Source organism: Salmo trutta, chromosome 4 (assembly GCF_901001165.1).
Source record: "Salmo trutta chromosome 4, fSalTru1.1, whole genome shotgun sequence".
NCBI classification, from domain to species: Eukaryota; Metazoa; Chordata; class Actinopteri; order Salmoniformes; family Salmonidae; genus Salmo; species Salmo trutta.
In genome coordinates this window covers 62,856,258-62,878,630 of record NC_042960.1, presented here as the reverse complement: position 1 = coordinate 62,878,630, position 22,373 = coordinate 62,856,258, and the positions used below count along the sequence as shown (strand labels likewise).

Below are 22,373 nucleotides of genomic sequence, written 5' to 3'. Positions count from 1 at the left end.
GGGGTACCGGTACAGAGTCAATGTGGAGGCTATATACAGGGAGTACCAGTACAGAGTCAATGTGGAGGCTATATACAGGGGGTACCGGTACAGAGTCAATGTGGAGGCTATATACAGGGAGTACCAGTACAGAGTCAATGTGGAGACTATATACAGGGGGTACCGGTACAGAGTCAATGTGGAGACTATATACAGGGGGTACCGGTACAGAGTCAATGTGGAGGCTATATACAGGGGGTACCGGTACAGAGTCAATGTGGAGGCTATATACAGGGAGTACCAGTACAGAGTCAATGTGGAGGCTATATACAGGGAGTACCAGTACAGAGTCAATGTGGAGGCTATATACAGGGGGTACCGGTACAGAGTCAGTGTGGAGGCTATATACAGGGAGTACCAGTACAGAGTCAGTGTGGAGGCTATATACAGGGAGTACCAGTACAGAGTCAGTGTGGAGGCTATATACAGGGGGTACCTGTACAGAGTCAGTGTGGAGGCTATATACAGGGAGTACCAGTACAGAGTCAGTGTGGAGGCTATATACAGGGAGTACCAGTACAGAGTCAGTGTGGAGGCTATATACAGGGAGTACCAGTACAGAGTCAGTGTGGAGGCTATATACAGGGGGTACTGGTACAGAGTCAATGTGGAGACTATATACAGGGGGTACCGGTACAGAGTCAATGTGGAGACTATATACAGGGGGTACCAGTACAGAGTCAATGTGGAGGCTATATACAGGGGGTACCAGTACAGAGTCAATGTGGAGGCTATATACAGGGGGTACCGGTACAGAGTCAATGTGGAGGCTATATACAGGGAGTACCAGTACAGAGTCAATGTGGAGACTATATACAGGGGGTACCGGTACAGAGTCAATGTGGAGACTATATACAGGGGGTACCGGTACAGAGTCAATGTGGAGGCTATATACAGGGGGTACCGGTACAGAGTCAATGTGGAGGCTATATACAGGGAGTACCAGTACAGAGTCAATGTGGAGGCTATATACAGGGAGTACCAGTACAGAGTCAATGTGGAGGCTATATACAGGGGGTACCGGTACAGAGTCAATGTGGAGACTATATACAGGGAGTACCGGTACAGAGTCAGTGTGGAGGCTATATACAGGGAGTACCAGTACAGAGTCAATGTGGAGGCTATATACAGGGGGTACCGGTACAGAGTCAATGTGGAGACTATATACAGGGGGTACCGGTACAGAGTCAATATGCGGGGGCACAGGTGTCGAGGTAATTGAGGTAATATGTACATGTATGTAGAGTTATTAAAGTGACTATGCCTAGATAATAACAGAGAGTAGCAGCAGCGTAGAAGAGGGGGGTGTTCAGATGGCTACCCAGATTATTTGCATATGATCTTGTTTTGGGGCGGAGCTCATTAGAATAATACTCATCTGCAATTGTCCACTTTCACATTTATGTTTTAGTCATTTAATAGACACTTATTCAGAGAGACTTAAAATGTGTGCATTTACCTTAAGAAAGCTAGGTGAGACAACAACCTCTCACAATTGTATCAAGTACATTTTCCCTCAACAAAGTATTTATCAACATTTTTACATTTATATTTAGTACATTTAGCAGACAGTCTTATCCCACCATAGTACTATCATACTGCTGATACCAATGTTGTCATTTAGCAGACAGTCTTATCACACCATAGTACTATCATACTGCTGATACCAATGTTGTCATTTAGCAGACAGTCTTATCACACCATAGTACTATCATACTGCTGATACCAATGTTGTCATTTAGCAGACAGTCTTATCACACCATAGTACTATCATACTGCTGATACCAATGTTGTTATTTAGCAGACAGTCTTATCACACCATAGTACTAGCATACTGCTGATACCAATGCAGGGTGAAAGAGGGTTCAAAAAATGTTTTCATGAAAAGTTTAGTATTTTGAAAATACAAATGACATAATTTTGAAAATACAAATGACATAATTTTGAAAATACAACATACATTGGAGTGTAAATTAAATTACAATATACTCCGAAGTAATTAAAATACGTATTTCAAATACATGTAACAGAAATACTGCCCATCTCTGACTTCATAGTATACAGTACAGACATGACATGGGCCTTTTCTCAATTAGATTTGCTCAACTCCTGTATCCTCTCTCCTCCTTTTGAAAAAGGTCAAAGGTAACCAAACTATGTTTGCTGTCATGTCATCTTTTACTATTCTATTATTTTATTTAGTATTATTACTATTATTATTTTAATATTGTTTCACTCACTTCTCTTTGACCTGCATTGTTGGAGCTCGGAGCTTAAGAATTTCACTGTACCCTGCCTGCAATTAGATCTGTGACCCTGAGCATGTGACAAAAACACTCTGATTTGATTTGACATAGGCAGTGTTATCTACACTCAGGGGCCAGTTTATTAGGTACACCCATCTACTCCTGGGTCGGACGCTCCAGAACACCCTGAATTCTTTGTGACAGGTGTTCAATCGTTGCTCAATTGGTATCAAGGGACCTAATGTGTGCCAGGAAAACATTCCCCACACCAGTACTCTACCGTCACCAGCCTGTACCGTTGAATCCAGGCAGGACGGATCTATGGACTCATGCTGCTTAGGCCAAATCCTGACTCTACCATCAGCATGATGCAACAGAAACAGGGATGGAGCCACTTGTTCTTGTTTTTATCTGATAGGAGTGGAACCCGATGAGGTCGTCTGCTGCAATAGCCCAACCGTGACAAGGATCGACAAGTTCTGCGGTCCGAGATGTTGTTCTGCACCCCACTGTTGTACTGAGCCGTTATTTGTCCGTTCATGGCCCACCTTTTAGCTTGCATGATTCTTGCCATTTTCCTTCGACTTCTCATCAACGAGCTGTTTCGCCCACAGAACTGCCGCTGACTAGATGCTTTTTGGTTTGTCGCATTGTTCTCGGTAAACCCTAGACACCGTCATGCGTGAAAAGCCCAGGAGGGCAGCTGTTTCTGAGATACCGGATGCGTCGCGGCTGGCACCGACGATCATACCACACTCAAAGTCGCTTATATCCCTCGTTTTCCCCATTATAACATTCCACGGCCACGTGACCCGCTGTCGGTAGGAGCGCTGTGGTCCAGGTACACTCCTACTCTGGAGTCTGAGCAGATGGCAGGGATATCTGTCTCTTTACTATTGTGGTAGAAACAGCATGTAGATGCAGAACAGTACAACCTCCAGGACTGGTCATTACCTCCAAACCAACAGTCATTACCACTTCCTCTCCTGCTGATGGCTTTATCTGAGACGGCTAAATCAACCCGGTCCACTCTTCCTCCCAGTAGCAGGCTCCAGACAGACCCTCTCCACACAACACCTGTTTCCAGTGGCTGAATCTATGTTGACGGTTGAGATAAGGCTGAATCTTATCACTCCTGGTCACCTTTTGGTTCCCCTCAGACAGACACAGGAGTTGATGTGCTGTGTTGATGCTGTGTTGATGTGCTGATGCTGTGTTGATGTGCTGTGCTGATCCAATGTCAGCGGGAACCAGTCCAGGAAGAGGAAAAAGGCCCTGTGCCTTTAAGAATATATTATTGACAAGTCAGTCAGCCAATCTCTGCACCCTTATGTTGGCCAATCACCTCTGGCGCCCTTCCCTTGGGCATCAGGGCTGCATTCAGCACAAATAAAATGTAATGCATCATTCAATTAAACGGATACGGTGCTGTTCTGAACGACCAGTTGAAAAACCGCAAGGGGTTGTGATTTGGGGAATGCTGTCAGCATGGCCACTTTCCTTTAAATACGCCACTTGTTGCTTCATGCCACACCCCGCCACACCCACCAAACGGAGCAGAACATTGAAGAGCGTTTTGGGGAAACGTGCCATTCAGTATAAGCTGTTACGCAACAAAGCAAGCGTTTAATCAAACTGAACGCACCCCATTTGAGTTTCTAAAAGTGAGCGTGTTAATGAGTGATGTGTGCGTCCACTCAACGTGAGCAGTGCTGTGTAGTGTTTGCTATGCTAACATATTCATACTACTGTTTGTTGTTGACATTCATGCTTGCCTCTCTTACCATTAAATATGGACCATACATCCTGTTAAATATGGACCATACATCCTGTTAAATATGGGCCATACATCCTGTTAAATATGGGCCATACATCCTGTTAAATATGGACCATACATCCTGTTAAATATGGGCCATACATCCTGTTAAATATGGACCATACATCCTGTTAAATATGGACCATACATCCTGTTAAAATGGACCATACATCCTGTTAAATATGGACCATACATCCTGTTAAATATGGACCATACATCCTGTTAAATATGGACCATACATCCTGTTAAATAGTTTTGTGCTTACAGCATTCATGGAACTTTTTATCAGGTTTTTGCTTTGGCAGATTTTATTTTGTTAATTGACATTTGTCAATGAAACTCATGAATGCAACTGTTTATGTCAAATTGTGTTGTGTTCTAATTTTAGCCCTGGTTGTCCTGAAAGGAAAATGGTAAAATACTTCATTGTGAAGCTAAATATAAAGGCTGGACATGGAGATTAATGAAAGTCGGGAAAATTAAAAGAGGATTTTTGCTGTGGTCTCAGGACTGATAGGGTTTACTGGCCTCTATAGGCCTATGGCCTTGGCATATCTCCAGTTGTATAGCTTTGACTATTAGCATGTGTAGCCTGCATTTATCTGGTTGCATTTACATCATTTAGCAGACACTCTTATCCAGAGCAACTTACAGTAGTGAATGCATACATTTCATGCATTTTGCTTTTGTACTGGGCCCCCCGTGGGAATCAAACCCACAACCCTGGCGTTGCACACACCATGCTGGCGTTGCAAACACCATGCTCTACCAACTGAGCCACAGGGAAGACTGGTTGTGTTTGTCAATGCTATCATATATCTACCTTTCCATATGCATGTTTCTAATATTGATGTTTATGTTACTTCTAGAAACCACACATACTATGGAGGGTCTGAAATGTGTTGGTTGGTGAGCAACATGTTATACATCTGCCTGGTTCTTATGAGATCCCCTATGGAGGGTCTGGGTCACATCACTAGCAGTCAGAGTTGAGTATATAGCAGGCGAGGGCCCAGAACTGTTACATCTAGCTGTTTCTTACAGTGTGTGTGTGTGTGTGTGTGTGTGTGTGTGTGTGTGTGTGTGTGTGTGTGTGTGTGTGTGTGTGTGTTCGCGCGTGCGTGCGTTTGTGCATGCGTGCGTACACACTTTGCTCCCACTCTAAGAACTGCTCTCTGGTCTTGGGCTCAGAATGGAGAACATTTAGAACTTAAGACACAGGTACATTCATTATCAGTTGGCAACACAATAAGTTTCAGGAGGACGACATCACTCAGCAATGCTAACTTAGCCATCAACTGTACAAATACCACAAATCATTCTGCATGCATTTCTACAGCAGACACAATAGCTAAAACAAATACACAAAAAGAGCACTTATATGAGCTTGAAATTGGCCTTCCACCAACCTCTGAGGACAACACCTATCTATTTCTGGAATAATCACCCTGATTAATTCATCGGTCATATCCCAGTTTACCTATATACTTATGGCCCTGCCTACACTTAACGACTTAAATTATATGAGCAAAACATATTCCACTTTATTTGGAATGGCAAGCCAGACAATATTACACGGGCCTGTTTATATAATGAACATGAATTCCGATGGCAGAAATTCTTAAATATTAAAGCATAAGACCTCTCACTAATGGCTTCAATCATAACTATAGTTAAATCAGAACTGGTTCTCTATAGTTAAATCAGAACTGGTTCTCTATAGTTAAATCAGAACTGGTTCTCTATAGTTAAATCAGAACTGGTTCTCTATAGTTAAATCAGAACTGATTCTCTAGTCGATTAGTAAGAATGGCTCACCCAGTGTTCAAGAATGGCCTTTTCCTTTCATTTAAGTTACAACCTCTCACTTCTGGTTATTTGAAAATGAAATAATCTCCAAAATATCGCTATTTTAATACAAGCAATAGAAAGGTGGTTGCAATTTTAGTTTGATACACCAGAAAAGACAGAACAAATATTACAACAAATATTATGGTTAAACTCAAATATATTAATTGATTAAAATATACTATATACACTGCTCAAAAAAATAAAGGGAGCACTTAAACAACACATCCTAGATCTGAATGAAAGAAATAATCTTATTAAATACTTTTTTCTTTACATAGTTGAATGTGCTGACAACAAAATCACACACAAATAATCAATGGAAATCCAATTTATCAACCCATGGAGGTCTGGATTTGGAGTCACACTCAAAATTAAAGTGGAAAACCACACTACAGGCTGATCCAACTTTGATGTAATGTCCTTAAAACAAGTCAAAATGAGGCTCAGTAGTGTGTGTGGCCTCCACGTGCCTGTATGACCTCCCTACAACGCCTGGGCATGCTCCTGATGAGGTGGCGGATGGTCTCCTGAGGGATCTCCTCCCAGACCTGGACTAAAGCATCGGCCAACTCCTGGACAGTCTGTGGTGCAACGTGGCATTGGTGGATGGAGCGAGACATGATGTCCCAGATGTGCTCAATTGGATTCAGGTCTGGGGAACGGGCGGGCCAGTCCATAGCATCAATGCCTTCCTCTTGCAGGAACTGCTGACACACTCCAGCCACATGAGGTCTAGCATTGTCTTGCATTAGGAGGAACCCAGGGCCAACCGCACCAGCATATGGTCTCACAAAGGGTCTGAGGATGTCATCTCGGTACCTAATGGCAGAAAGGCGGAGGTAGCGGTCCTGCTGCTGGGTTGTTGCCTTCCTACGGCCTCCTCCACGTCTCCTGATGTACTGGCCTGTCTCCTGGTAGCGCCTCCATGCTCTGGACACTACGCTGACAGACACAGCAAACCTTCTTGCCACAGCTCACATTGATGTGCCATCCTGGATGAGCTGCACTACCTGAGCCACTTGTGTGGGTTGTAGACTCCGTCTCATGCTACCACTAGAGTGAAAGCACCGCCAGCATTCAAAAGTAACCAAAACATCAGCCTGGAAGCATAGAAACTGAGAAGTGGTCTGTGGTCTCCACCTGCAGACCCACTCCTTTATTGGGGGTGTCTTGCTTATTGCCTATAATTTCCACCTGTTGTCTATTCCATTTGCACAACAGCATGTGAAATTTATTGTCAATCAGTGTTGCTTCCTAAGTGGACAGTTTGATTTCACAGAAGTGTGATTGACTTGGAGTTACATTGTGTTGTTTAAGTGTTCCCTTTATTTTTTTGAGCAGTATATATATATATATATTATTTTTTTCTTAAATATATTTTCCTTAGATATATGAAGAAAGAAAAAAAACTGCATAATCTTTGTAAATGATATCATAAATGGAAATGTCTGCTCTATCCAAAATTACATCAAACTGATTGCAGCATTACCGCAAAAAATGGAGGAGGCAAGTGGAAAAGGGAGAAGATAAGGAACTTGTCTGTCGGCCCTGCATTACAGACCAAAATTGGCTAAAAACAATTGTGATACATAAAAAAGTACACCTGTTACATTTAAAGACAAAACATTGACAGCTGTGTCATACAGGTTGACAGCTGTGTTATACAGGTTGACAGCTGTGTCATGCAGGTTGACAGCTGTGTCATGCAGGTTGACAGCTGTGTCATACAGGTTGACAGCTGTGCCATACAGGTTGACAGCTGTGTCATGCAGGTTGCAAAATAGTTGGGAGATTTCTTTATATACCAATTCCATGGCACATGGTTTATGAACTGATATACAAAACGACACCAGATTCAAAACTTTAACTTTTTCAATTTCAATTATTATACAAAATTCTTGCAACCAATATAATGTTACACATGTGGGAGATCCAACAGAATCATTAGATCACTTGTTTTTGTACTGCCCATATGTAGCTTGTTTTGGTACTGCCCATATGTACTGTAGCTTGTTTTGGTACTGCCCATATGTACTGTAGCTTGTTTTGGTACTGCCCATATGTACTGTAGCTTGTTTTGGTACTGCCCATATGTACTGTAGCTTGTTTTGGTACTGCCCATATGTACTGTAGATTGTTTTTGTACTGCCCATATATAGCTTGTTTTTGTACTGCCCATATATAGCTTGTTTTGGTACTGCCCAGGTGTAGCTTGTTTTGGTACTGCCCATATGTACTGTAGCTTGTTTTGGTACTGCCCATATGTACTGTAGCTTGTTTTTGGTCGCAGTCTCAGGAATGGATGAAAAATTGCTAACTCTGCAAATAGCACTGCTGGGTGATTTGAAAAGTCACAGTCAATCAATCAATAATATAATAATACTCTTAGCAAAGGTGTTTATCTTTAATATTTACAATCTGTAGAAACTGTGAGATTAGAAAGGTTCAGAACATTAGAAATATATATGGCACATATAAATCAAAACTGGATGGTCTTCAGCGGTAGATGGGAGGGGTTGAGGGTAGATGAGGGATGGGAGTAAAAACAAACAAAAGATAACTAATGTCAAATATAGTGTCTGTGAAATGCATGTACTATGTATAAGCTGGAAGTGGAAGCCTAAGTATTCTGTCCATTAGTTTACTCCAGTTAGGGGAGTGGTGGTAGGGTTCGGGGAAATTAATTAAAAAGGAAAATATATTTAAGGTTATGTTTGCAAAATATATGTATGGGGTATTGGAAATGATGCAGACAATTACGCTGATACAAGCCACAATCTATCTGCAATATTAAAGCTGATTTATCCCGTGCCCCCTCTCCCAAAAAACATTACAAACAAGACAATAATAAAAACAAATATTATAATCATATTATTTGATTTAAACACATCTTCCCTGGATATCCTGTCCATTTCCTCCTTGCAGATCTCTTTCAGGTCAGAGACATATTTCTTCGCATGTTTAAATGTGATAATGATGCTGGGTATGGCCTCAGATCCAGGAGGAACACAGAGAGACTGGAAACTCTATGATGTTGAGAAAGACAAAGGTTATTTGATTTCAAACACATTCCACAGGGAAAGAGGTCTATAGATAGCCATTGAAAAGCAATTTGTTTGTGACATTTAAGTTAGTGTCACCTGGAGGAAATGGATGTGATCCTCTGTGTGTGAAAGCTGCTTTAGTTCAGTGTCTCTCCTCTTCAACTCAGCCACTTCCTGTTCCAGTTGCTGCAGTCGCCTTTTAGCTCGACTCACTTCAGCCTTCACCTGGGCACTGATCAGCTCCTTCACCTCAGAGCGCCTTCTCTCAATGAAGAGGATCAGCTCAGTTAAGGTCCTCTCACTGTCAGACAATTCCTCTTGTGCAGAGCGCTGTTAGGGCAGAGGTGAGGGGGGACATTTCAACCTCCCTATAACTTATCTCTCATCAGGACCCCAGACAGCCTGAATATAATGAAAGTATAGTTGGTCCCATCCTCACCTTCAGAGATTCCACAGCCTGTCTCAGCTCCTGCATCTCCTTCTCTCTCTCCTGGATTCTCAGCATGGATTTCAGACTGTTTTCCCCCATCTGCTTCTGCAGAGAACATTATCAGACCAATAAATCACTAACTATCAGGTAGGCTACTGTGCATCTGACAAGGTACCCAGAAAGCAAAATGCAGTAAAAAGGGTTGAAAAAGCATCTTTTCCTGATGTTGAAACCACGTTCACTTTCAGTTCTGAAGGAACAGTTCATGGAACAGAACTGAAAACCGGAAAATAGGTAATTTTTAGAGGATCGGAAACAGAACCGGGAACGAAAGCGATCTGTAGTGTTCCAGAACAGAACTGTTATTAATGCAATTCCATGAAAGGTTTGCATCAATGTTCCATCACATGTTTTGGGGCACAGAGCAAATTTTAAGTCTTGTGAGCAGAAACTTGAACATTGTGAGAATTTTGTGCAACGTCCGCCGCGCGTTTACAGTGAACACTGAGGCGGTACCCTTACCGTTTTAGACAGTAGCCAATACGTTTACAGTGAACACTGAGGCGGTACCCTTACCGTTTTAGACAGTAGCCAATACATTTACAGTGAACACTGAGGTGGTACCCTTACCGTTTTAGACAGTAGCCAATACATTTACAGTGAACACTGAGGTGGTACCCTTACCGTTTTAGACAGTAGCCAATACATTGTGACTATCTGAGCATAATGTAAGTCTACTAACAAAATCAATGGAGCAAATCCCATAACATACAGTAGCCTATATGTGGTGTTCAATGCAGGTCTACATTGCATGAAATGTTTTTACATTATGAAGGGCTTGACAAGCCTTCCCTGTAGCTCAGTTGGTAGAGCATGGTGTTTGCAACACCAGGGTTGTGGGTTCGATTCCCACGGGGGGCCAGCACAGAAAAAAATTGTATGAAATGTATGCATTCACTACTGTAAGTCGCTCTGGATAAGAGCGTCTGCTAAATGACTAAAATGTAATGTAAATGTAATATGTCTATACATGAATTAATGATGCTTTACTTGGTCTGTAACACCGTGGGCCAAATAGGTGACTGTAAATACCATTGTATTGTGTTCTATGATACAAGAAACAGGGGTACAAAATAACATGTATTATCACCACACAGAGAATTAGACAATGTAGGTTACCCCTCTGCCTATTGGCTTACTTGCATATTCAAGCCTGTATCAAAATACAACACTGCCCCTTTCATTTTGACATAATCTTTCTACCTGATTGGCTTTATAAAGGTAGCTTGAAATGTAGCCTATACATTTTGTGCTGCTGTAGGAAGCAGTAACTCCCCATTGCTGACCTATAGCTATAGCTATAGAGTTATTAACTCGCTAACTAGCAAAGAAGTTCAACAAATGTGCACACGCGCTTCCTGCGCTCTGATCTGACATGAACTGATCTGAAAAGCAGACTCAATCTTGCATAGTTAGATTTGTTTTGGTTTGTTGCGTTGAAAAGGGGCTGATATAATGTTGATTCGATCACAGAATAAATGTTGATCTATATAGTGCAAACTATTATTCTGGAGGAAGAGCGCGGCCGCGCAAGTGCGCAGTTTAGAGGGAACATTGGATAGCACACCTTCCACTTTATTTTCCATAGATCGCATAGCCCCACGTTGATTATCTCTTACGTAATATACAGCAATATATGGTGCATAATAATTTTCTGTAATGTAATACTATGTGTGTGTGGGTAATCATGTTCTTTTTTGTTCCTAAATCATTTCTAATGTCTAGTATATCATTCTGTATAGCCCAAGCACGTTCTGTATAGCCCAAGCACGTTCTTATTCACGTCATGTCATTGTGTTCAGCGATTCAAGCCAAGCCTCCTCCATGTCCACCCCTCTCTCGCTCTCTCCCCACCCTTGAAATCTCTCGCCAGCCTATCAGATGAGACATTTATTTTTAAACAAAAATACTTTACATACCTAAAAGTTTTGCCACACGAACTACGTGTGATTCGCTCTATTCTTCTTACACCTATTCTCACTCACTGGTCTGGATGCCAGGCTAAAAGAGATGAACACATCTTTAAATGCATTGTGTGATATTTGACTGTTCCCATCTTTACCTGTTTCTCAGTCCTCTCTGCTGCAGCTGACACTGTATCATGGCCTTTATGTTCATCCATTGTACACAGATAACAGATACACTGCTGATCGGTACGACAGTAAACCTCCAGCAGTTTGTCATGATGAGAGCAGATCTTCTCCTGTAGTTGTCCAGTGGCATCAATCAACTTGTGTTTTTTTCCTCGGTTGAGGTCATTGTGAAGTTTGAGGTGAGTATCACAGTAAGAGGCCAGACACATCAGGCAAGACTTGACAGCTTTGAGTTTTCTCCCAGTGCAGCTGTCACACGCCACATCTCCAGGTCCAGCATAGCACAGAGCAGGAGGGGGAGCAGCCTGGAGTCCTGTCTTCTTCAGTTTCTCCACCAGCTCAGCCAGCACAGTGCTCCTGTTCAGAACAGGTCTTGGGATAAAGGTCTGTCTGCACTGTGGACATCTGTAGACACCTTTCAGATCATCCTGATCCCAGCTTTCTTTAATACAGCCCATACAGTAACTGTGTCCACAGGCAGTAGTCACCGGATCCTTCAGTAGATCCAGACAGATTGAACAGGTCATCAAATCCATATCTGCAAAATGTGCTTCTGCCATTGTGAAACGCCCTATCAGACTGAGCAGCAGATTCCCAGAGATAAGTTTCGTTTCCTGGTTTAACGGTTTGTTCTGAGCAGTAGGAGTGGCTTCCCTTGAATCTGGGCTTTCTGCCTGGTTCTTTGTCTGAACTGGGATATCAGACAGTCTGGCCAGCAGAGGGCATATGTAGTGGAGGTCTTTGGACAACATTTACACAACACAGCTATGAACAATAATATACAGTGATATACAGGAATGTATGCAATAATGTACAGTAATGTTATAGTGTGTGATGACTGTCTTGGGCTGCACCCCCCCCACACACACCACCACTTTCACATAGTTTTCGTGTTCTATTAAACTGAGGCACATGTTTTACATTGTTCCATCATCACTCAGTACCCCAGGAGGTTTGTAGCACCTTAATTGGGGAGGACAGGTTCATAGTAATGGCTGGAATGGATTTAATGGAATGGTAATTTAACACATCAAACACGTGGTTTCCATGTGTTTGATACCATTCCATTGACTCCATTCCAGACATTGTTGAGCCGTCCTCCCCCAGCAGCCTCCTTTATATAGTTTTAGTTTTCTATTCAACTGAGGCACATGTTTAACTTTGTTCCATCATCACTCAGTACCCATGTCTCTTTGTTCCATCATCACTCAGTACCCATGTCTCTTTGTTCCATCATCACTCAGTACCCATGTCTCTTTGTTCCATCATCACTCAGTACCTATGTCTCTTTGTTCCATCATCACTCAGTACCCATGTCTCTTAGTTCTGATGAATTCGTTTCTCAATGAAGACATCTCTGTCCAACACTATTTCTCATCTTCAGCCACCATCTCTGCTTGTGTCTTTTTTGATGTTGTGGTCATAGCTGAGTGGTTGTGGAGGTGGAGAGGCAGGGTGTGGTGGTGGTGGTGGTAGGAGAGCTATTGACACAACACAGACTAAATACATTGTTAAACTGGATAGAGATCAAACATTTGATAAACATCTGACGACAGTGTTATCAGGAAAGGCTAGGCTCTGGGACTAAGGAATTGCACACAACAGACATTACACTGTGCTTGATTTTCCACTGCAATCTTGTGATTCAAAATTGACAGAAATCCACACTTGTCCTGAAAATGTTTGTTTGTATCAGGGCCTAAAGACAGTTGAATGGAGCAGTCAGCAGCGGCCCCCGACTAGGTCTGAACATGATATAAAACTACTACAGTCATAATCATAATCAATGTGAGTAACTCAGTGAAATGCAGCTTGATGGGCCTTTATTAACCTTTAGATGCACAGAACGCTGTATGGATTGGTGATCAGATAACTGTCAAACATGTCGATGTCTCCAATGTTTCATAACTGTGTAATGAACACTGTCAGAGGAAAGAGGAGAGTGCAGGCAGAGCCATGTATTTAGACAAGAAACATGTCAGCAACATTTATTCTGTGAAAGTTAGTAGATAAAATGTACGATCTCCGAATAAAACATGTTTTGGGAGGTTCATTCACCTGAATGAGTCTACCTGAGCCTGAAGGTTCATTCACCTGAATGGGTCTACCTGAGCCTGAAGGTTCATTCACCTGAGTCTACCTGAGCCTGAAGGTTCATTCACCTGAGTCTACCTGAGCCTGAAAGTTCATTCACCTGAATGAGTCTGTCTACCTGAGCCTGTCATACCAATTGTCTGAATCAAATCAAAGTTTATGTCTCGTACATCTATTAGCAGATGTTAAAGCAGGTGCAGTAAATGCTTGTTTCTAGCTCCAGCAGTGCAGTAAATGATTGTGTTTCTAGCTCCAGCAGTAAATGATTGTGTTTATAGCTCCAGCAGTGCAGTAAATTATTGTTTCTAGCTCCAGCAGTAAATGATTGTGTTTCTAGCTCCAGCAGTAAATGATTGTGTTTCTAGCTCCAGCAGTAAATGATTGTGTTTCTAGCTCCAGCAGTACAGTAAATGATTGCGCTTCTAGGTCCAGCAGTAAATGTCTAACAGTACAATACTAATGCACAAATAACACCCCACGTCGTTTTAGAGAATTTGGCAGTGCGTCCAATCAGACCCAAAACATGTATAAGAAGAAATATCAGAATATTTTTTATTTAACCTTAATTTAACTAGGCAAGTCAGTCAACCTCTATGGGACCCCTTCCCGTTCTCATCCCGGTAACGGTATTGCTTGACAAGATAGCAAAAATCTAATAATTTCAATTTCTCAAACAATCAACTATTTTACACCATTTGAAAGATAAACATCTCCTTAATCCAACCACGTTGTCCGATTTCAAAGAGGCTTTACGGCAAAAGCATAAAGTTAGATTATGTTAGGACAGTACATTGACAAAACATTACACACAGCTATTTTCAATGCAAAGACAGGCGTCACCAAAAGCAGAAAACCAGCTAAAATTATGCACTAACCTTTGACAATCTTCATCAGATGATACTCCTAGGACATTATGTTAGACAATACATGCATTTTTTGTTCTATCAAGTTCATATTTATATCTAAAAACAGCATTTTACAATGGCGGTGATGTTCAGAAAATATTTAGCCTCCAAAACTGCCGGTGAATCTGCGCTACAATTTACAAGATTACTATTCGAAAACATTGGTAAAATATAATATTGTCATTCAAAGAATTATAGATTAACATCTCGTGAATGCAACCGCATTGCCAGATTTCAAAATAACTTTACTGGGAAATCACACTTTGCAATAAACGAGGTACTATGCTCAGAAAAATAGACTAGGCGATACAGGTTAGCGCCATCTTGGAACCATATAAAATCAAATATACTATTGTAAATATTCACTTACCTTTGATTATCTTCATCAGAAGGCACTTCCAGGAATCCCAGGTCCACAACAAATGTAGTTTTGTTCGAAAAAGTTCATAATTTATGTCCATATAGCTCCTTCTTGTTAGCGCGTTCCGAAGGCTACTCAAAATGTACGAAGCGCGCTGGACTTGTCGTCACGAAAGTGCCAAAAAATATTATTTACGTTCGTTCAAACATGTCAAACGTTGTATAGCATAAATCTTTAGGGCCTTTTTCAATCAGAACTTCAATAATATTCAAGGCGGACGATTGCATTGTCTTACAAAACGTTTCGTAACGAGAGTACACACGGGCACGCGCATCATAGTAGTAATGGACTTCCTCCTATGACAAACTTTCCAGGCCTCTCGTTCGGTCAGTTTTTACAGGAAAAGACTCAAACCACTTTGTAAAGACTGTTGACATCTAGTGGAAGCCGTAGGAAGTGCTACATGAATCCTAATTTACAGTGTGTTTCATAGGCAAAGGCTTGAAAGTGATTCCACACATCAGATTTCCACTTCCTGTTAGGATTTCTCTCAGGGTTTTGACTGCCATATGAGTTCTGTTATACTCACAGACACCATTCAAACGGTTTTAGAAACTTCAGAGTGTTTTCTATCCAAATCTATACTAATAATATGCATATCCTACGTTCTGAGTTTGAGTAGGAGGCAGTTTAATATGGGCACATATTTTTTCCGAAATTGTCAATACTGCCCCTTAGCCCCAACAGGTTTTAAGAGCTAATTTACAATGACGGCCTACCCCGGACGACAATGGGCCAATTGTGCCCCGCCCTATGAGACTCCCAATCACGGCCGGATGTGACACAGCCTGGATTCAAACCAGGGACTGTAACGATTCCTTTTGCACTAAGATGCAGTGCCTTAGACCACTGTGCCACCCGGGAGACCAATATATAGGATGAGCTATAGAATGTTGAAAATACAGTATGTACATATAAAAGTGAGTAATCAGTTAGCTTAATTTCTCAGAGATCAAATTAAATGTCAACAGAATAATGTTGCAGAATTATTATTACCATTTCAGAACCATAAACATTATGCAAACATTAACGTGGCCAGTGTTCAATGAGTCTATGTACCTAGGGCAGCAGTCTCTAAGATGCAGGGTAGAGTACAAGGGGGTAGCCAGCTAGTGACAGTGTCTAAGGTGCAAGTCAGGGTACCGGGCAGACGCCGGCTAGTGATGGCTGGTTAACAGTCTGAAGATAGAAGCTGTTTTTCATTCTCTCTGTCCCAGCTTTGATGCACTTGTACAGTCTCCGCCTGCTAGATGGTAGGAGGGTGAACAGGCCATGGCTTGGGTGGCTGAGGTCCTTGATGATCTTCTTGGCCTTCCTGTGACATCGGGTGCTGTAGATTTACATTTACATTTAAGTCATTTAGCAGACGCTCTTATCCAGAGCGAAGTAGATGTCCTGGAGGGCAGACATTGTGCCCCCGGTGATGGGTTGGGCTGACTGCACCACCCTCTGGAGAGCCCTGCGGTTGCGGGCAGTGCAGTTGCCGTACCAGACGGTGAGACAGCCCGACAGAATGCTCTCAATGGTGCAATATATAGAAGTTTGTGAGGGTTTCAGGGGCCAAGCCCGGCTGTTGCGCCTTCTTCACCAGTGTCGGTGTGGAGGGACCATTTCAGGTCCTTAGTGATGTACACGCCAAGGCTTTTCACCCTCTCCACTGCGGTCCAGTCGATGTGGATTAGGGCGTGCTCTCTGCTGTCCTATAGTCCACGATCAGCTCCTTCATTTTGTTAACGATGAGGGAGAGGTTATTTTCCAAGAACCACTACGCCAGGGCTCTTACCTCCTCCCTGTAGGCTGTCTCGTCGTTGTTGGTAGTCAGGCCTACCACTGTTGTGTCATCAGCAAACTTGATTATTGAGTTAGAGATGTGAGTAGCCAATTGCTTGTCAAAACACGTAAAAAATACAATAAAAATGTACTTTCCCTCATGAAGTGGAAACTGACATCAAGCCCATAGATATGATAAATCGGTGTGTATAGGATTGTCTTAGCTCCTGTGGACACTGGAGGGCACAAAGCAACCAATATTGTTAACACTACTTTAGCGACATCAAAACAGATATGTGACAGTTTAACATATTGGCAAAATGTAAACCTTTAAAACAAACATGTTTTATGTATAAATGGAGGACGTGGGTTCAAATGGCTTAGTGTCATCCCATAACTAATGAGCAGACTCCTGTAGCTCAGAAATCCACTACCTGCTCTCTGATAGACAGCGATGGGGAGTTCTTAGGTTGAAGCACTAACTCACAGTGGTGGAAAAAGTATCCAACTGTCATACTTGAGTAAAAGAAAAGATACCGTAATAGAAAATTACTCAAAGTCACCCAGTAGTCACCCAGTAAAATACTGCTTGAGTAAACGAAAGTATTTGGCTTTAAATATACTTATGTATAAAAAGTAAATGTAATTGATCAAATATACTTAAGTATCAAAAGTAAAATAATAAATACTTTTAAATTCCTTATATATAGCAAACCAGACGCCACCATTATATATATACACTCCAACACTCTCACTCCAACACACACACTCCAACACTCTCACTCCAACACACACACTCCAACACACAGACAATTTCCAAACAAATCATTTGTGTTAAGTGAGTCCACCAGATCAGAGGCAGTAGAGATGACCAAGGATGTTATTTTGATCAGTGCGTGAATAGGAACCTTTTGTTTTCTGCTAAGCATTCAAAATGTAACGAGTGCTTTTGGGTGTCAGGGAAAATGTATGGCATAAAAAATACATTATTTTCTTTGGGAATGTAGTGGAGTAAAAGTTGAAAAAATATAAATAGTAAAGATACTCCTTAAATAGTCATTTGAAGTATTTTAACTTAGTTATTTTACACCACTGGTAATTCAGTCATATATTATTCATCCAAGAGTAGTGTCCTGAGGAGCATCTACCTATCGCAGGTCCTCCATGCCACTGACACTTTCACCGTTTTCACTCTGAGCTGCAAAACAGTCTGGATTTGCTTCAGAGAATGGCTGAGAGACACTGGTTGAATCTGATTCTCTATAGTCCTCTCCGTCAAATTGTTTTGATCAGTTCAGTTGTAGTACTGGGTAGTGTCTCTCTCTTGTCTGTTAGAATGCACCTCTAAATATTCTGTCTGAAGACTTTCCCCAAACAGCACATTATCATGTTTCCTCCATCTTGTGACCGTTGTTAATGTAACTTTGTAGGAGTTCTATAATAAAAAATGTAAAAACTATGCAATCATTGCACCTATACAGTGCTTCTGTGAGTCCTCATGTGCACTTTCAGATTGATGCCAGTACTGAATAGTTTTGTATTTTCTCTCCTGTGCGAATCTTCATGTGCATTGACAGATTACCAGCAATGCTGAATCCTTGAGAAGCATCCAGCTGCAGATAATGCGGTCTGAAGCTGCCTGTCTCAGATGGTATTTTTGCATCTCAGATGGTATGTACACATGCAGTCTGAACTCCAGCCGTAACATAGTAAACGTTTTCTTGTGTCCCTCCGTTTTGTATGATGTTACATTTCTATGTATGAATTTGTATCGGTCCCTCCAATTTGTGTGATATGAATTTAATTAATATACGTTACAAATGTGGCTAACATTAGCTAGCTGCCTACATGTCAGTAGCTCTGGTCCAGGGCGTTATGTTAAGTGTGTTAGTATCTTAGTGGTAAAAGTTGGGAGAGTTAGCAGAGTATAAATTGGCTACACTAGCTATCTAGCGTTAGCTAGTAACGTTAGCTAGCTCTCTGGCAGGATTCGACATCCTGTCTCAGCTCATATGTCTCACAGCGTGTGTCCTGAGAAGGTATCTGCTGGAGCCAGACCCTATTAGAATCCTTTGCCACAATCAGGGCAGCGATATGGATAATCCTGTGTAAATTCTAGTGTGTTTTTTCAGATCACCGCTGGTGCCGAATCCTTTGCCACAATCAGGGTGATACAGTTGCTCTCCCGAGTGTCTCCTCGTGTGTCTTTTCAGACCACCGCTAGTGCTGAATCCTTGGCCACAATCACAGCAGCGATATGGTTTCTCCCCTGTGTGGATCCTCATGTGCTCTGTCAGTTTACTGTTACAGGAAAAATATTTACTACAAACATGACAAGAAACATTAGCTGCAATGTGAGTTTGGAGGTGATCTTTCTTACTTTCTGTGGACTCCATACTTTTCCCACAGACACCACATTGATGATCTTTATCCCCTGTATGGGTTTTAACATGTCTAATTAATGTACTCATGTAATTAAAAAACTTGCCACACACCTTGCAACAACAGGGAGAAGCAAAACTTTGCCTGTGTGATTTCAGATGGGACAACTGTGTGGATGTGCTGCCCATAGTAGTGATACAGGAATTTTGCCCTTTTACCATATTTTTTGTCTTTGATTTGACTGGCTTAAAACCTATCGCAGGTCCTCCATTCTCCATGCCACTGACACTTTTACTGTTTTCACTCTGAGCTGCATAACAGTCTGGATCTGCTTCAGAGAACGGATGAGAGACACTGGTTGGTTCTGATTCTACATAGTTCTCTCGGTCAAGTTGTGTTTTGATCAGTTCAGATGTAGTACTGGGTAGAGTGTCTCTCTCTCTGTTTTCTTCCTTTTGGGTTTGATAGAGATGTGAGGGGTGAGTTGGGTACTCATCACAGTCACTTTTCACATAGGCGGGAGTGAAAATGATGTCTATGGTATCTGCCTCAAGCCCTTGAAGCTGCTCTTCTTCCCGACTGGTCCCGATTTCCTCCGGTTCCTCTTTTATCTGTGTGGGCTGTGGGTCCTCCTGCCTCAGACTGGTGCTCCACTCTTGCTGCTCAGGGGGAACCTCGGCTTCAGAGACGGAGAGAGAGCGGTCTGGAGGAAGAGAAGCGAAAGGAAGAAACTGTTAACTCAATGCTGACTCACTTTGGCATTGCTCCTTTTGTCCTATAAAATTATGATTTAGTAAGTTAGACAAACGTACCGAGTAACACACCTGCCCTGCGTAGCTTTATCTCCGGTTGAAGGACTATGTCGAGCAGCCTTTGTAGACGGACAACTTCCTCCTGATACTCTATTATAGTTTTTTCAACGATCCCGAATATCTCCTCGGCAGCATATGTTAATCTCTCGTTGAGAAAAACCCTCAACAACTGTATGTTAGACATTTTTACTTCTTAGATAACGCGAGTTGCTAGCTAACCTCTGGGTTGTTTTCGTCACTAATGTAACACCGCTGATGAATGATTAACAGTCACAAAGTAATAATTGTGCCTAAACTCCGCTTATTTCTACAATTTATGTTATTAAAATCTTATTTTAAATGTAACCCTTGCCTTAAATGATTACCAAAAATAACATTTTGTAGCCTTTGTGGCTGTAATATCGGACTTTGTGGCAATGCTATCTAGTGGGAAACCGTTGTTTTCATCATGTGCAGCATCAGCGACAAAGACATCCGGTGGCAATAAATCATTTGCGCTCTTGTCGTAAACGAGTAAATACATTTCTCTATCGCCACCTGCTGGAGTGGAGTGTGACAAAGGTTTGGCTTATCAGAGGTGGAATCTGTTGAAATGATCGTTTACTGACAAAACACATCCTCCTTGATTCGTTGAGAAACATAAACAATAAAACAAAACAATAAAAGTACATCATTAACAATAGATGAATAGCATTTGAGAAAATGTATAAAAAAATTATCCAGTGATAATCCTATCAACTACAAGAGCCTTATTTCAATTCAACCTGTTTGGCCTTTATAGTACTTTATATGTATAACACATTATATGGATGGGTGATTAGATAACTGCCAAACATTTCAATGTCTCCAATGTTTTATAATCGTGGGGGTGACGTTCAATGTGTTGTTTTGGGCCATCTGTGAGTGGAAGTACAAGTTTAAGTGGTATACAGTTATGTTAAAGTTTGAACCTGTTTGCTGCCAGTCCTGAAGTCTTTGTAAATATGTACATAAGAGCATGCGGCATAAAATACATACAAATATTATTGTAATATCCTTAGTCAAACATTGCATAACACCATTGGTGAAAACTATATACACTTCCTAGTGTTAAAATTACTGTGTGAGGTGTTAATTGCCTAACACTGACAAAGTATAACAGCGTCAGCAGTGTTAAGTTAACATTGGAAGATGTGGACCTGTATAGACACTGGCCCAGTTTTAAATGCAACACTGTCCGAGTCATGTATTAAGACACTTAACATGTTATTCTGTCTACTTTTCCCTCATGGTGAATATTGGCATCAAGCTCATAGAGGTAATAACAAAAAATGTATAGGATTGTCTCTGATCCTGTAGACACCTGAGGACACATAAGCACAAAGTAACCAATATTGTGAACACTACTTTAGCAACACAATCCCTTGGTTCTTCAAACCTTAAAAAAGGTTGACTTACTGTCAGGGAACACATCTTTAAACTGTACGTATGCCTCTCAGGTTGCACCGCAACAGTAGTTTTAAGACTAATTTGCCCTTCAAATAAAGACATCTTTTCCAACTGTCATCGCTTATGTACCAACTTTCCATTGTTTCCTTTGAGTCCTGTGAAAGTCCCTTAACTTTGGGACAGGTAAAATCCTATGCGTCTGTCATTGTTTTGGCTTCTGGGCCATAGCCTTTTATTTGCCAAACTCTTGTACTATCTTTCGGATGGTCCAGAGTTAGTGCCGAAATAATTTTTATTTTCCTTTTGCAATATGCACATTTTTGCTCAAATGGGCAAATAATTTCAATGCCATTTTCCTGCCTCATGTCAAACAGTGACAGGCGATCCATTTCCTTCCTCATTGTATTTTGGATTTCTCTCAACTTCCTTTTACTGTACTTTCTGATGGTTTCAACAACAAAAAATGTGTATCAGAGATTCCCTAATAGAAGACATTAATTGACGTTTTCAAGCTCTTGCTCAGTCTTCATTTTGATTGTCATGGTGAATGTTCAACTGGTGCATGACCTGTGGAGAACAATAAAAGATGAAGAGACCCAGCACACTGCATTGTACAGTTTGCGCCCATTTAAATTATTTGACTATTTCACAATGTTTTGATGACCCACCTGGCCTGGTTTACACATGGTCCTCAGGAAGCTTTTAACAACAAGGTGCACAAATGCTAAACCCAGGTACAAATGGAGCAGAGGGGAAAGTGGAAGCTAAGGTCCCTAAGATTACATTAAAATGTGCATTGGTCTCAGAAAAAGCTACACCTTCTCTATGAAAATCTTGTTTAGCATATAGTATTGAGCTGTGTGTTAGAAATGCCGTCTCAAGGATATCAATGTAGTTGTAATATTAGAATTTGTTGTCAAATCATGTAATGATGTCAGTCATAGCTGAGCATGGGCTTGGAGACGCTTGTCTATGACATATC

General features: G+C 41.5%; 2 protein-coding genes across 4 annotated transcripts in view; both read right to left on the bottom strand.

The window, feature by feature from the left end:
* Nucleotides 1–12,314, bottom strand: part of LOC115192820 (tripartite motif-containing protein 16-like protein) — a 32,109-nt gene extending 19,795 nt beyond the window's left edge. The window contains exons 1-2 of the mRNA XM_029751697.1: nucleotides 11,549–12,314; nucleotides 9,436–9,531 (exon numbers count right to left, since the gene is read on the bottom strand). Coding sequence (XP_029607557.1) covers nucleotides 9,436–9,531; nucleotides 11,549–12,139 — 687 coding nt within the window. The 5' untranslated portion in view covers nucleotides 12,140–12,314. The remainder of the gene's footprint in view (nucleotides 1–9,435; nucleotides 9,532–11,548) is intronic.
* A 5,319-nt stretch (nucleotides 12,315–17,633) lies between these two features.
* Nucleotides 17,634–20,984, bottom strand: LOC115192819 (zinc finger protein 572-like). Of its 3 annotated transcripts, XM_029751696.1 has the most exons (3): nucleotides 19,964–20,981; nucleotides 19,265–19,854; nucleotides 18,986–19,070 (listed from the first exon to the last, which is right to left on the bottom strand). In XM_029751696.1, exons 1-3 carry the CDS (start codon nucleotides 20,145–20,147, stop codon nucleotides 19,068–19,070), a joined length of 777 nt encoding a protein of 258 aa, XP_029607556.1. In that variant the 5' UTR covers nucleotides 20,148–20,981; the 3' UTR covers nucleotides 18,986–19,067. The 3 variants fall into 3 exon arrangements, with proteins under 3 accessions (XP_029607555.1, XP_029607554.1, XP_029607556.1); XM_029751695.1 differs by having other exon boundaries at nucleotides 17,634–19,854; nucleotides 19,976–20,984; XM_029751694.1 differs by having other exon boundaries at nucleotides 17,634–19,854; nucleotides 19,964–20,982.
* Between the last annotated feature and the right edge of the window lie 1,389 nt (nucleotides 20,985–22,373).

Excerpts from the sequence above, each read along its gene's own strand:
- LOC115192819 (XM_029751694.1), bottom strand. The coding sequence starts at position 20,147 with ATGTCTAACATACAGTTGTTGAGGGTTTTTCTCAACGAGAGATTAACA. Across the intron at positions 19,855-19,963 it reads CAGGGCAGGTGTGTTACTCG|ACCGCTCTCTCTCCGTCTCT; the intron begins GTACGTTTGTCT and ends CTCTTCCTCCAG.